This window comes from Rhinoderma darwinii, chromosome 1 (genome assembly GCF_050947455.1).
Source record: "Rhinoderma darwinii isolate aRhiDar2 chromosome 1, aRhiDar2.hap1, whole genome shotgun sequence".
Classification (NCBI taxonomy): domain Eukaryota; kingdom Metazoa; phylum Chordata; class Amphibia; order Anura; family Rhinodermatidae; genus Rhinoderma; species Rhinoderma darwinii.
In genome coordinates this window covers 8,225,561-8,240,074 of record NC_134687.1, presented here as the reverse complement: position 1 = coordinate 8,240,074, position 14,514 = coordinate 8,225,561, and the positions used below count along the sequence as shown (strand labels likewise).

The window sequence follows — 14,514 nt, the reverse complement described above, 5'->3', positions numbered from 1 at the left end:
ATAACTACTATAATACTGTCCCCTATGTACAAGAATATAACTACTATAATACTGCCCCCTATATACAAGAATATAACTACTATAATACTGCCCCCTATATACAAGAATATAACTACTATAATACTGCTCCTATACACAAGAATATAACTACTATAATACTGCCCCTATATACAAGAATATAACTACTATAATACTGCCCCCTATATACAAGAATATAACTACTGTAATACTGCTCCTATATACAAGAATATAAGTACTATAACACTGGCCCATATATTCAAGAATATAACTACTATAATACTGCCCCCTATATACAAGAATATAACTACTGTAATACTGCCCCTATATACAAGAATATAACTACTATAATACTGCCCCCTATATACAAGAATATAACTACTATAATACTGCTCCTATATACAAGAATATAACTACTATAATACTGCCCCCTATATACAAGAATATAACTAGTATAATACTGCCCCTATATACAAGAATATAACTACTATAATACTGCCCCTATATACAAGAATATAACTACTATAATACTGACCCTATATACAAGAATATAACTACTATAATACTGCCCCCTATATACAAGAATATAACTACTATAACACTGCCCCCTATATACAAGAATATAACTACTATAATACTGCTCCTATATACAAGAATATAACTACTATAATACTGCCCCCTATATACAAGAATATAACTAGTATAATACTGCCCCTATATACAAGAATATAACTACTATAATACTGCCCCTATATACAAGAATATAACTACTATAATACTGCCCCCTATATACAAGAATATAACTACTATAATACTGCTCCTATATACAAGAATATAACTACTATAATACTGCCCCCTATATACAAGAATATAACTAGTATAATACTGCCCCTATATACAAGAATATAACTACTATAATACTGCCCCTATATACAAGAATATAACTACTATAATACTGACCCTATATACAAGAATATAACTACTATAATACTGCCCCCTATATACAAGAATATAACTACTATACTACTGCCCCTATATACAAGAATATAACTACTATAATACTGCCCCTATATACAAGAATATAACTACTATAACACTGCCCCTATATACAAGAATATAACTACTATAAGACTGCCCCCTATATACAAGAATATAACTACTATAAGGGCATGCCCAGACGTGGCGGAATTGCTCTGGAATTCCGCAGCGGACCCGTTTCTCCATTGCCTTCCACAGCATTTTAGTAGGGTTCGTTTACACGTTGCGGACAATACCGCTGCGGAGCATAGGCTGCGGTGTGGAATTTGGTGTCCGCAGCATACAATGGTTGTTGCGGACGTGTGGCGGACTGGTTGCGGACTCATTGCGGAATTTCTCCATTGACTTCAATGGAGATTCAAAATTCTGCAATGAAGTCCGCAGATGTCATGTACATGTTATGTGTGCTGCGGAGCGAATTGGTTTTCCTAACATGACATTTCTTCATTCTGGCTGGACCTATGTATTTCTAGGTCTACAGCCAGACTGAGGAAGTCAATGTGGCTCCCGTAATTACGGGTGACTACGTGTGTGCACCCATAATTACGGGTGACTACGTGTGTGTGTGCACCCGTAATTATGGGAGCGTTGCTAGGTGATGTCAGTAAATAGTCACTGTCCAGGGTGCTGAAAGAGTTAAGCGATCGGCAGTAACTGTTTCTGCACCCGGGACAGTGACTACCGATCTCAATATACATGTATCTGTAAAAAAACATATAAGTTCATACTTACCGAGAACTCCCTGCTTCTTCCTCCTGTCCGGCTTCCCAGGATGATGTTTCAGTCTAAGTGACGGCTGCAGCCAATCACAGGCCAATCACAGCCTGCAGCCAATCACAGGCCAATCACAGGCTAATCACAGGCTGCAGCCAATCACAGGCCGATCACAGGCTGCAGCGGTCACATGGACTGCCGCATCATCCAGGGAGGTCTGGCTGGATGCCGAAAGAGGGACGCGTCACCAAGACAACGGCCGGCAAGTATGAAATTCTTTTACTTTTACTAGGGAAAGTGCTGTCCCTTCTCTCTATCCCGCACTGATACAGAGAAGGGAAGTACTTTCACCTCAATACGCAGGGGCTAGTCCGCATCAATTTACTGCACATTTTAGGCAGAGCCGCAACAGAATCTGCAACGCAGAGTCTGTGCGGCATTGATGCGGACAGTTGCGGAAGAAATACGCCACGTCTGGGCATGCCCTAATACTGCCCCCTATATACAAGAATATAACTACTATAATACTGCCCTATATACAAGAATATAACTACTATAATACTGCCCCTATGTACAAGAACATAACTACTATAATACTGCCCCCTATATACAAGAATATAACTACTATAATACTGCTCCTATATATACAAGAATATAACTACTATAATACTGCCCCCTATATACAAGAATATAACACTATAATACTGCTCCTATATACAAGAATATAACTACTATAATACTGCCCCTATATACAAGAATATAACTACTATAATACTGCTCCCTATATACAAGAATATAACTACTATAATACTGCTCCTATATACAAGAATATAACTACTATAATACTGCCCTATATACAAGAATATAACTAATATAATACTGCTCCTATATACAAGAATATAACTACTATAATACTGCCCCTATATACAAGAATATAACTACTATAATACTGCCCCTATATACAAGAATATAACTACTATAATACTGCCCCTATATACAAGAATATAACTACTATAATACTGCCCCTATATACAAGAATATAACTACTATAATACTGCCCCTATATACAAGAATATAACTACTATAATACTGCTCCTATATACAAGTATATAACTACTATAATACTGCCCTATATACAAGAATATAAGTAATATAATACTGCTCCTATATACAAGAATATAACTACTATAATACTGCCCCTATATACAAGAATATAACTACTATAATACTGCCCCTATATACAAGAATATAACTACTATAATACTGCCCCTATATACAAGAATATAACTACTATAATACTGCTCCTATATACAAGAATATAACTACTATAATACTGCCCCTATATACAAGAATATAACTACTATAATACTGCTCCTATATACAAGAATATAACTACTATAGTACTGCTGCCTATACACAAGAATATAACTACTATAATACTGCTCCTATATACAAGAATATAACTTCTATAATACTGCCCCCTATATGCAAGAATATAACTACTATAATACTGCCTCCTATATACAAGAATATAACTAGTATAATACTGCCCCTATATACAAGAATATAACTACTATAATACTGCCTCCTATATACAAGAATATAACTACCATAATACTGCCCCCTATATACAAGAATATAACTACTATAATACTGCCCCATATACAAGGATATAACTACTATAATACTGCTCCTATATATAAGAATATAACCACTATAATACTGCCCCTATATACAAGAATATAACTACTATAATACTGCTCCTATATACAAGAATATAACTACTATAATACTGCCCCTATATACAAGAATATAGCTACTATAATACTGCTCCTATATACAAGAATATAACTACTATAATACTGCCCCTATATACAAAAATATAACTACTATAATACTGCTCCTATATACAAGAATATAACTACTATAATACTGCTATTATATACAAGAATATAACTACTATAATACTGCTTCTATATACAAGAATATAACTACTATAATACTGCTATTATATACAAGAATATAACTACTATAATACTGCCCCTATATACAAGAATATAACTACTATAATACTGCCCCTATATACAAGAATATAACTACTATAATACTGCTCCTATATACAAGAATATAACTACTATAATACTGCTCCTATATACAAGAATATACCTACTATAATACTGCCCCTATATACAAGAATATAACTACTATAATACTGCTACTATATGCAAGAATATAACTACTATAATACTGCCCCTATATACAAGAATATAACCACTATAATACTGCCCCCTATATACAAGAATATAACTACTATAATACTGCTCCCTATATACAAGAATATAACTACTATAATACTGCCCCCTATATACAAGAATGTAACTATTATAATACTGCCCCTATATACAAGAATATAACTACTATAATACTGCTCCTATATACAAGAATATAACTACTAGAATACTGCCCCCTATGTACAAGTATATGATGTCCAGTGTTAGTGGGCACAGGGAATACTTGATAGTAGAGGACACCTGACAGCTTTGTAGCCCCGTCCCTGATCGTTTCAGCCTGATCTGTTATCCTAGTATTTATTCTATTAGTCCCTGTGATGTGGATTAGCTGTACTCGCTGGTGACCGGGGGTGTAGTGATATTCTGTATGTTACTTTATACTCTATAAGTTGAGAGATCTGCACATTATACAGGAACAGCTATGGAGTCATTAGTTCGGGACGTGGTGGCTTAGGGAACGTGCTTTATACACTCTCCAGGTTTACATTCTGCACACATAGTTTATTTATTACCAATTATAAGGCTCGTTTTCTGAGCTCAGCCATGCTGCAGAATTATTAACACATCATACACATCTCTTACCATCGAACACGGCTCTGCTGTACTGTGTGGTAGAGGCCAGCGGTAAGCAGGTGGTGTCAAACTTATTGCCGTAGTTCCCAATGCTGACTTCAAATTGAATGGCGTCATCAACATCTTGAAGCATTGTCGCCGAGTAGAAGGCAGCGAAGAGGCAGTACTTCCGTCTCCGGAGATATTTCTACAACATAAATCAATTGGCTACTTAGTCTGAGCCCACAGGTTATCACTATGAAGATGGAAGAAGGGCACTGGGTCATGAATTCATAAAAGGCTCCGTTTTTAAAAATTGAATATCAAATTTTCTGTGTCCCGACTTTAAAAATCCTAATTGTTGGAAAAATAACACCAAGAGAGACAGTTTGTTAAGGTCAAGTACTGAAAAAAGGGCACAGAACATATAGAATGGGCAAACGGGTTAACTACTGTCTGCTGACGCTACTTTACGGAGCGCCACCACATGCGGTTTTCTCTAAACTTTTTCCTTCATGCATCACTGCAAGCTTATATTATATGGGGCTACTATGATATCATCAGTGCCTTATATGATAACGTTATGTAGGCAGTATTATATGGGCACTGTATAGCACTGTTATGTAGGCACTGTATGGCAGTATCATATGGGCACTGTATGGCAGTATTATATGGGCACTGTATAGCACTGTTATGTATGGCACTGTAATGTAGGCACACCATGGCAGTATTATATGGGCACTGTATAACACTATTATGTATGGCACTGTAATGTTGCCACACTATGGCAGTATTATATGGGCACTGCATAGTACTGTTATGTAGGCACTGTATGGCAGTATCATATGGGTACTGTATTTCAGTATTATATGGGCACTGTATAGCACTGTTATGTATGGCACTGTAATGTAGGCACACCATGGCAGTATTTTGTGGGCACTGTTATGTAGGCACTGTATGGCAGTATTACATGGGTACTGTATGGCACCGTTTTGTAGGCACTGTATGGCACTGTTATGTAAGCATTGTATGGCAGCATTACATGGGTTCTGTATGGCACTGTTATGTAGGCACTGTATGGCAGCATTACATGGGTACTGTATGGCACTGTTATGTAAGCATTGTATGGCAGCATTACATGGGTACTGTATGGCACTGTTATGTAGGCACTGTATCGCAGCACTACATGGGTACTGTATGGCACTGTTATGTAGGCACCGTATGGCAGCATTACATGGGTATTGTAGGCACTGTTATGTAGGCACTGTATAGCAGCATTACATGGATACTGTGTGGCACTGTTATGTAGGCACTGTATGGCAGTATTACATGGTTACTGTATGGCACTGTTATGTAGGCACTGTATGGCAGCATTACATGGGTACTGTATGGCACTGTTATGTAGGCACTGTATGGCAGCATTACATAGGCACTGTATGGCACTGTTAGGTAGGCACTGTATGGCAGCACTACATGGGTACTGTATGGCACTGTTATGTAGGCACCGTATGGCAGCATTACATGGGTATTGTAGGCACTGTTATGTAGGCACTGTATAGCAGCATTACATGGATACTGTGTGGCACTTATGTAGGCACTGTATGGCAGCATTACATGGTTACTGTATGGCACTGTTATGTAGGCACTGTATGGCAGCATTACATGGGTACTGTATGGCACTGTTATGTAGGCACTGTATGGCAGCATTACATAGGCACTGTATGGCACTGTTAGGTAGGCACTGTATGGCAGCATTACATGGGTACTGTATGGCACTGTTATGTAGGCACTGTATGGCAGCATTACAAGGATACTGTATGGCACTGTTATGTAGGCACTGTATGGCAGCATTACATGGGTACTGTATGGCACTGTTATGTAGGCACTGTATGGCAGCATTACATGGGTACTGTATGGCACTGTTAGGTAGGCACTGTATGGCATTACATGGGTACTGTAGGCACTGTTATGTAGGCACTGTATGGCAGCATTACATGGGTACTGTATGGCGCTGTTAGGTAGGCACTGTATGGCATTACATGGGTACTGTATGGTACTGTTATGTAGGCACTGTATGGCAGCATTACATGGGTACTGTATGGCACTGTTAGGTAGGCACTGTATGGCATTACATGGGTACTGTATGGCACTGTTAGGTAGGCACTGTATGGCAGCATTACATGGGTACTGTATAGCTCTGTTATGTAGGCACTGTATGGCAGCATTACATGGGTACTGTATAGCTCTGTTATGTAGGCACTGTATAGCAGCATTACATGGGTACTGTATGGCACGGTTAGGTAGGCACTGTATGGCATTACATGGGTACTGTATGGCACTGTTATGTAGGCACTGTATGGCAGCATTACATGGGTACTGTATGGTGGTATTCTTAAGGCACCATATAACAATACTATCTATATAGTATTACTATTAGTCTCCATCCCCCAAAAAATCTGAGAGTCTCCCCGCACATGTTTCTCCCCAGATCTCTACAAGCCTAGAAGCATTTGGTCGCTAAATTCCTTGGAAATTCATGCTCTCTAATAGATTTCAATTCCTTGACTTACAATACACAATCTACCACACAGACCTCTGGGTAACGCTCTAGGAGATGTAAAATAGGCGCAACTCTAGGACCCAGAGCGGTTGTCAATTTCCTTCCCCCACACAGAAGTGAAGACAGGAGGAGACTTCGAGTTTTGGTAGAAATCCCAGTCAGGAAGAAGAATGACTGTTGAATATCACCATGATCTTAGAGGAAAGCGAAGTAAACCAAGCGGAGAAAACACCGAATTCTCCTGAGGTGAAGGATTCTATCATCTGAATTCATTTGTTACACCGTATGAAAATATCATGACACCCGTCAGTCCTACTGTAGAAGCCACAATAATGTGAGTATGGTTTGCAGTATTCATTTTTTCATTCTGGTACTAAAACGAAAAATGCACTTTTTTTTTTTCCCTTCACCCATTATAATCTCCCTACATACCTAATTCCCTAAGGTCCCATGCACACGACTGTAAAAATTGTCCGTAATTGCGGACCGTACTCATGGTCCTCAATTACGGACCAATTCACTTCTATTGGGCATGGACATCTTCCCCTATAATTGCAGGAAGGTGTCCGGGCCGTTGAAACCCTTCGCAAAAGATAGGACATGTCCTATCTCTTGCTTTTTACGGTCCGCGCTCCCATACTTTGTATGGGAGCACGGGCTGAAAATGAGGGTGGCTGTCCGCGGCCGCCAGCGGCCAGCCATGCCCGTAATTGCGGACCGTGATTATGGGGACGGCCGTGTGCATGAGGCCTAACAGTGTATATGAGACTGAGCTTTCTAAACTGTTACTTATCTCACATTTGCTGCTCATTGCAATGAAGGGGGTTGGTAATTGGTATATGAAGCATTTATAGATGCCATCTTCCATGAGGCGTAACTAGGCATTCCTTCACCCAAGGATAAGATTCAGTTCTGTCTTCTCCCATGTCTTCCGTCTTCTACCCGGCACCTCCTACACCACCCATCCGCCCAGAGCACCTACCCTGCCAGCTTCCATACCTTTAAAAACTCCTAAACTGTAAGCTCTAATGGGTAGGGTAGGGTAGGGTAGAGTAGGGTAGGGTAGGGTAGGGTAGAGTAGGGTAGAGTAGGGTAGAGTAGGGTAGAGTAGAGTAGGGTAGGGTAGGGTAGAGTAGAGTAGGGTAGAGTAGGGTAGGGTAGGGTAGGGTAGTGTAGAGTAGAGTAGAGTAGAGTAGAGTAGAGTAGAGTAGGGTAGGGTAGGGTAGGGTAGGGTAGAGTAGGGTAGAGTAGGGTAGAGTAGGGTAGAGTAGGGTAGAGTAGAGTAGAGTAGAGTAGAGTAGAGTAGAGTAGAGTAGAGTAGAGTAGAGTAGAGTAGAGTAGAGTAGAGTGTGATAACCCATAGCCAAGAGGGTCCACAGTCTAAAATGCCGCCCAATGCAATCTGACTTAAGAGCTTCATAAATAGCGGTGTGTTAGGGACCAATAATCTTTAGTGCCCATGGGCCCGGACCACTTGCAGTCTAACCGGGAGGGAATGAAAATCCATTAGGAAAGCTCATCCTGAGGTGAAAGCCTGGGGAACTCTCGTCTTGGGTTGAGAAGTTTAGAAGGAACACATAGTGCCGAATACCTTGAGGGTATCTTGAAGACATTGTAGCTCACCCTGACCTGTACGATTGGCTTCATTTATATGTTCTAAAATCAGGATTATTTTAAGGTTGTTTTAGGTATGTTCTCTCATTTACTTATACAATGTAAGCTTTTTTACTTTTATATCATTGTAAAGAGCTAAATATTCTGGAAAGATAACAAAGCTGCGAATGTAGGGTCTTCAGGATAAGGTAACCTGCCTATTACCATGGACTGCGGTTATTTGTTTCTACATTCACATTTTATTCGGTTTTCCTTACGTTTTTTTATTCCATGGTCGGTCCATAGAATTACCGCAATGTGTCCTAACCAGTTCCACCAACAGGGCTCTCGGCAGAGATTAATAGAGTGGAGGTAAGCCCACAGGATCCCATCACACAGTCCATCAAACCTCCCCCAACTGTATTTATGACTTGTACAAACAATCGGAACGCAAATTAGACCTTTCTAAGTGGAATTCCGACATCGGAAAAAAAAAAAACATCCGCAACCCAATTAAGGTAATTTATGTCTTCCTAATTAAGAGTGAACGTTCCAGTCCACAAATCGTTCCCAGGTAAACTGTAAGAAATCTGTTTAATCATTTAGGAGGAATAGAGGAATTAACAGATGTTCCCGTTACTTTTATGGAAGTCATTTTATACGAGCAAAGCTGTCGTTACCTCGACTCGTAAGACGTCATCGGAAGAAATGTCCTCCACCTTCTGTTCTGTATATTCCACCAGTTTGGTCTCCAGCTCCAGTAGGACACGTCCTCGATAGGCTACTCCTTCTCCCTGCCAGACCAAAAGAAAGGTCATCTCAACTGGAAAGTATGGGACAGTAATAGAGTGCCCCTGGAGTCCACATGGGGAAAGCTTATGACGAATTAGATGAAAACTGGCGTTGGCCGGGCCGAGTTGTCCATGGAACCTTAGTAAAGTAGTTTTCCAGAAGCATCAAACCCTCAAATCGTAGACAAAAAAAAAGACTTCTATATTTAATAGATGGGAACGCAAAGTTATCTCCAAAACTGCGTAACATTCAATGAGATTCACTGATTAAAGTGCCGAAGGTGAGACCCGGGGGTCAAAGACACTATAGTGTCCATCAGAGTAGATGTCTCCGACACAAGGAATGGCAGTCCAGCTGAACTTTACTATTAGAAGGTGTCAGGGCTTTCAGTTAACTAAATTATATCTAAAAAAAAAAAAAAAAGCACACAAATAGGGACTGATCCCTACACTGAGGCAAGACAGGAGACAGATGCAAACTGAAGGGTGTTGCATTACTGCCTCTGTATTAGATAGTATTGAATACTTTTAACTAAGAGGCCAGATTATAGGGAGGGCACAAGGGTCACATACCCTGGGACCTCCACCACTTTGTGGACTTATGGGGCCCTCCACTACCCTCCCTCTCTGCCCAGGGCCCATCTATCTATCTATCTATCTATTTCATATCTATCTCTCTATCTATCTATCCATCTATCCATCTCATATCTATCTATCTCATATCTATCTATCTATCTATCTATCTATCTATCTATCTATCTATCTATCTATCTATCTATCTATCTCATATCTATCTCTCTATCTATCTATCTCATATCTATCTATCTATCTATCTCATATCTATCTATCTATCTCATATCTATCTATCTATCTATCTATCTATCTATCTATCTATCTATCTATCTATCTATCTATCTATCTCATATCTATCTATCTATCTCATATCTATCTATCTATCTATCTATCTATCTCATATCTATCTATCTATCTATCTATCTATCTATCTCATATCTATCTATCTATCTATCTATCTATCTATCTATCTATCTCATATCTATCTATCTATCTATCTATCTATCTCATATCTATCTATCTCATATCTATCTATCTATCTATCTATCTATCTATCTCATATCTATCTATCTATCTATCTATCTATCTCATATCTATCTATCTATCTATCTATCTATCTATCTCATATCTATCTATCTATCTATCTCATATCTATCTATCTCATATCTATCTCATATCTATCTATCTATCTATCTACCTATCTATCTATCTATCTATCTCATATCTATCTATCTATCTATCTCATATCTATCTATCTATCTATCTATCTATCTATCTATCTATCTATCTATCTCATATCTATCTCTCTATCTATCTATCTCATATCTATCTCTCTATCTATCTCATATCTATCTATCTATCTATCTATCTCATATCTATCTATCTATCTATATATCTCATATCTATCTATCTATCTATCTATCTATCTATCTATCTATCTATCTATCTATCTATCTATCTATCTATCTATCTATCTCATATCTATCTATCTATCTATCTATCTCATATCTATCTATCTATCTATCTATCTATCTATCTATCTCCTATCTATCTATCTATCTATCTATCTATCTATCTCATATCAATTTTTCAATTCAATTTTTCAATTCAAAGAAGCTTTATTGGCAGGACCAAATACATATTAGCATTGCCAAAGCAAGTAAGAAGTAAGGGAATGAGGGATAGGGACTGAGGGATTGGGGGATAGGGACATATCTAGGGTTGGGGTTATACAAGTCCATGGCATATCATGTCTCTCTCAGTTTATGGCATGCAGTGACATATTGTGCCGCTGTGCCCACTGTGGTTTCCTCTTCACCCAGCAGGATGTAGAGTTTCTCTTGCTCTTCCATGGAGCTGAAGTCCGGTAAGAGATCAGAGAGTCTCCTGAAGTGAGTGTCCCTCACTGCTGAGTATTTGGAGCAGTGTAGCAGGAAGTGGGCCTCATCCTCCACGGCCTCCTGGTCGCACTGTTGGCACAGTCGGCTCTCCCTGGGCTTGTAGGTCTGTCTGTGGCGCCCGGATTCGATGAGCAGGTTGTGGGCGCTCAGTCTGTAGCGGCTCAGGATCTGTCTGTCTCTGGGGTTTGGCAGTTTCTCCAGATATGGCGCCAGTTTATATTCCCGCTGTAGACTCCGGTATATTGTCAGTTTCTGGGATGTCTTTATGTCGTTTCTCCAGTCACTGATATATTCCTCTTGGCCTTTGTTTATTGTCTTCTTGATTTCGGCTTTTGTGAGGCCGCGCTGGGTGACATTTTCTTCAGGCCGGGTCAGGGTGAGATGTTCTGGGGGGCCTGGTTTACCTGGGACCCCTTGGTGTAACAGGGCTTTATGGTGATAGGAACTTTGCCTGCTGCTGTGTAGATGGGCCCAGAATGATAGCGCCCTCTTCTGGATTGTGAGGTGTAGTGGGAATCTGCCCAGTTCTGCCCGACAGGCACTATTTGAGGTGCTCCGATGGACTTGGAGAAGGTGTTTGCAGAATTCTAGGTGGAAGATTTCTGTTGGGCTGGAATCCCACCTTGACCAGTCTGGGTATGTGTCCGGACCCCAGACTTCACTGGCATACAGGAGGATTGGGGAGATGATGGAGTCAAAGATTTTCAGCCAGACCGTCACTGGTGGTTTGAGATGATAGAGTTTTCGTCTGATGGCATAGAAGGTTTTGCACGCCTTGTCTTTCAGAATCTCTATGGCTTGTTTAAAGCTTCCTGATTGGTTGATTTCTAGGCCCAGGTAAGTGTACCTGTCGGTCGCTGTGATTGTGGCGTTATTTAGTGTGAAGGTCGGGTGCCTGGGGGATTTTGAGTTTCTCTTCTGGAACACCATGATGTTGGTTTTCTTGGCATTGATGGGTAGTGCCCACGTGGAGCTGAATTTTTCTAGGATTTGCAGGTTGTCTTGGAGACCTTTCTCGGTTGGTGATAGTAACAGAAGGTCATCTGCATACAGCAGGAATTTCACCTGGGTGTCATGGAGGGCGAGACCTGGTGCTGAGGAGGATTCCAGAGCTGTGGCCAGTTCATTGATGTAGATGTTGAAGAGCGTTGGACTGAGGCTGCAGCCTTGTCTGACTCCTCGGCTCTGCTGGAAATCAGCCGTTCTTCTCCCATTCACCTTCACGCTGCATCTGTTCTCTGTGTAGGAGCTTCTGATGACGTCATAGGTTTTACCTCCTATTCCGCTCTCCAGCAGTTTCAGGAATAGGCCCGGGTGCCACACTGAGTCAAAGGCCTTCTTAAAGTCCACAAAACAGGCGTAAATCTTCCCATGCTTTGTATTGTGGACGTGGCTCTTGATGAGGCTGCGCAGGGTGTAGATGTGGTCAGTGGTGCGGTGGTTTGGCATGAACCCAGCTTGGCTTTGGTGGAGGACATTGTGCTGGGTGAGGAAGCTGAGGATTCTCTTATTCAGGATGCTGTTGAACAGTTTCCCCAGGTTGCTGCTGACACATATCCCTCGGTAGTTGGCCGGGTCGTACCTGTCCCCACTCTTGTGGATTGGTGTTATAAGGCCTTGGTTCCAGATTTGCGGGAAGTAGCCGGCACTCAGCACTATATTAAATAGTTTGACTATTGCGGCCTGTATTTCTGGCGGGCTGTGTTTTATCATTTCTGGTGAGATTCTGTCTAGGCCGCTGGATTTTTTACACCTTATGTCTGAGGTTCTCTCTGTTACTTCTTGCAGTGTTATTGGTGCGTCCAGGGGGTTTTGAGAATCTTTAAGTGTTTCCTCCATCGCCTTCAATTTTGATATTATTTGTTTTTGTTCTTGGCTTTGTTCTTCTTTCGGGATATCTTTGTAGAGGTCCCTGAAATATTGGAGCCAGATGTTGCCATTTTGAATATGAAGGTTGTTTTTCTTGCAATTTTTGCCCATGTGTTTCCATAATTCCCAGAACGAGTTGTCATGGAGGGCATCTTGGAGTTGGGTAAGTTTGGTGGAGATGTGCCTTTGTTTTTTCTTTCGGAGGATGGTCTTGTATTGCCTCTGTATGTTGCTGTAGGCCTCCTTCAGACCGGTGTTGTTTGGGTCTCGGTGCTTCTTATTTGAGGCATTTCTTAGGGTCTTCCGTACTTCTTTGCACTCACGGTCAAACCAACCGTTAGGATGTATTTCTTGTGGCCTCTTGTAGTCACATCTTTTCAGGTCAGACTTCTCTGCCATGGTATAGAATATATTATTGAGGTCATTTACGGCCTGATTGACCCCTCCTGGGCTTGTCTCATACACCTTGTTGTAGAGGTTGTGAAGCATCTCCTGCACTTCTGGTCTGTTCATTGTCTCTTTATATTTTATAGTTGACGTTTTGGACCATTTATAAGATGGGGGCAGGTTGAAGAGGCCGGTTTGATGTGGTTTTTGTGCAGATGGTTTGGTTGTGGATTTGATGTATAGAAGTAATTGGTTGTGATCTGACAGGTGCGTTTGTGGAGTGACTATGAGTGCGCCAATGTTTGCGGGGTCCATGTCCGTGATGGCATAGTCTACTACACTGCTGCCTACATGGGAGTTTAGTGTATACCTTCCTAAAGAGTCTCCCTTGGTGCGGCCATTCAGTATGTGGAGTCCTAAGCTTCGACATAGATTCAGTAGTTTTTTCCCGCTTTTGTTGACGGTGCTGTCATAGCTGTTTCTCTCTTTCTGTAGGGAGTTATGACAGTCGGCCTCTGCTCCAAAGATGAAGATGTTTCCATCATTGGTCAGGTAGTCTTTATCTCTCCCCGTTCTTGCATTGAGGTCTCCGTAGATGAGAACGCTGCCCAGGGTCTGGAAATGGGCGGCTTCCCTTTGTATAATCTCAAAGCTGTCTGGGTTGGAGTACGGGGACTCTGGCGGTGCGATGTACGTTGCGCAGAGATACATGTCAGACTGAGAGGTGA

General features: G+C 40.8%; 1 protein-coding gene across 4 annotated transcripts in view; it reads right to left on the bottom strand.

The window, feature by feature from the left end:
• DYSF (dysferlin) overlaps window positions 1-14,514 on the bottom strand; it is a 317,692-nt gene that overhangs the window by 184,179 nt on the left and 118,999 nt on the right. For all 4 annotated transcript variants that reach the window (XM_075855618.1, XM_075855599.1, XM_075855606.1 and 1 more), the window contains exons 19-20: window positions 9,447-9,560; window positions 4,644-4,821 (exon numbers count right to left, since the gene is read on the bottom strand). In XM_075855618.1, the coding sequence (XP_075711733.1) occupies window positions 4,644-4,821; window positions 9,447-9,560 (292 nt within the window). The remainder of the gene's footprint in view (window positions 1-4,643; window positions 4,822-9,446; window positions 9,561-14,514) is intronic.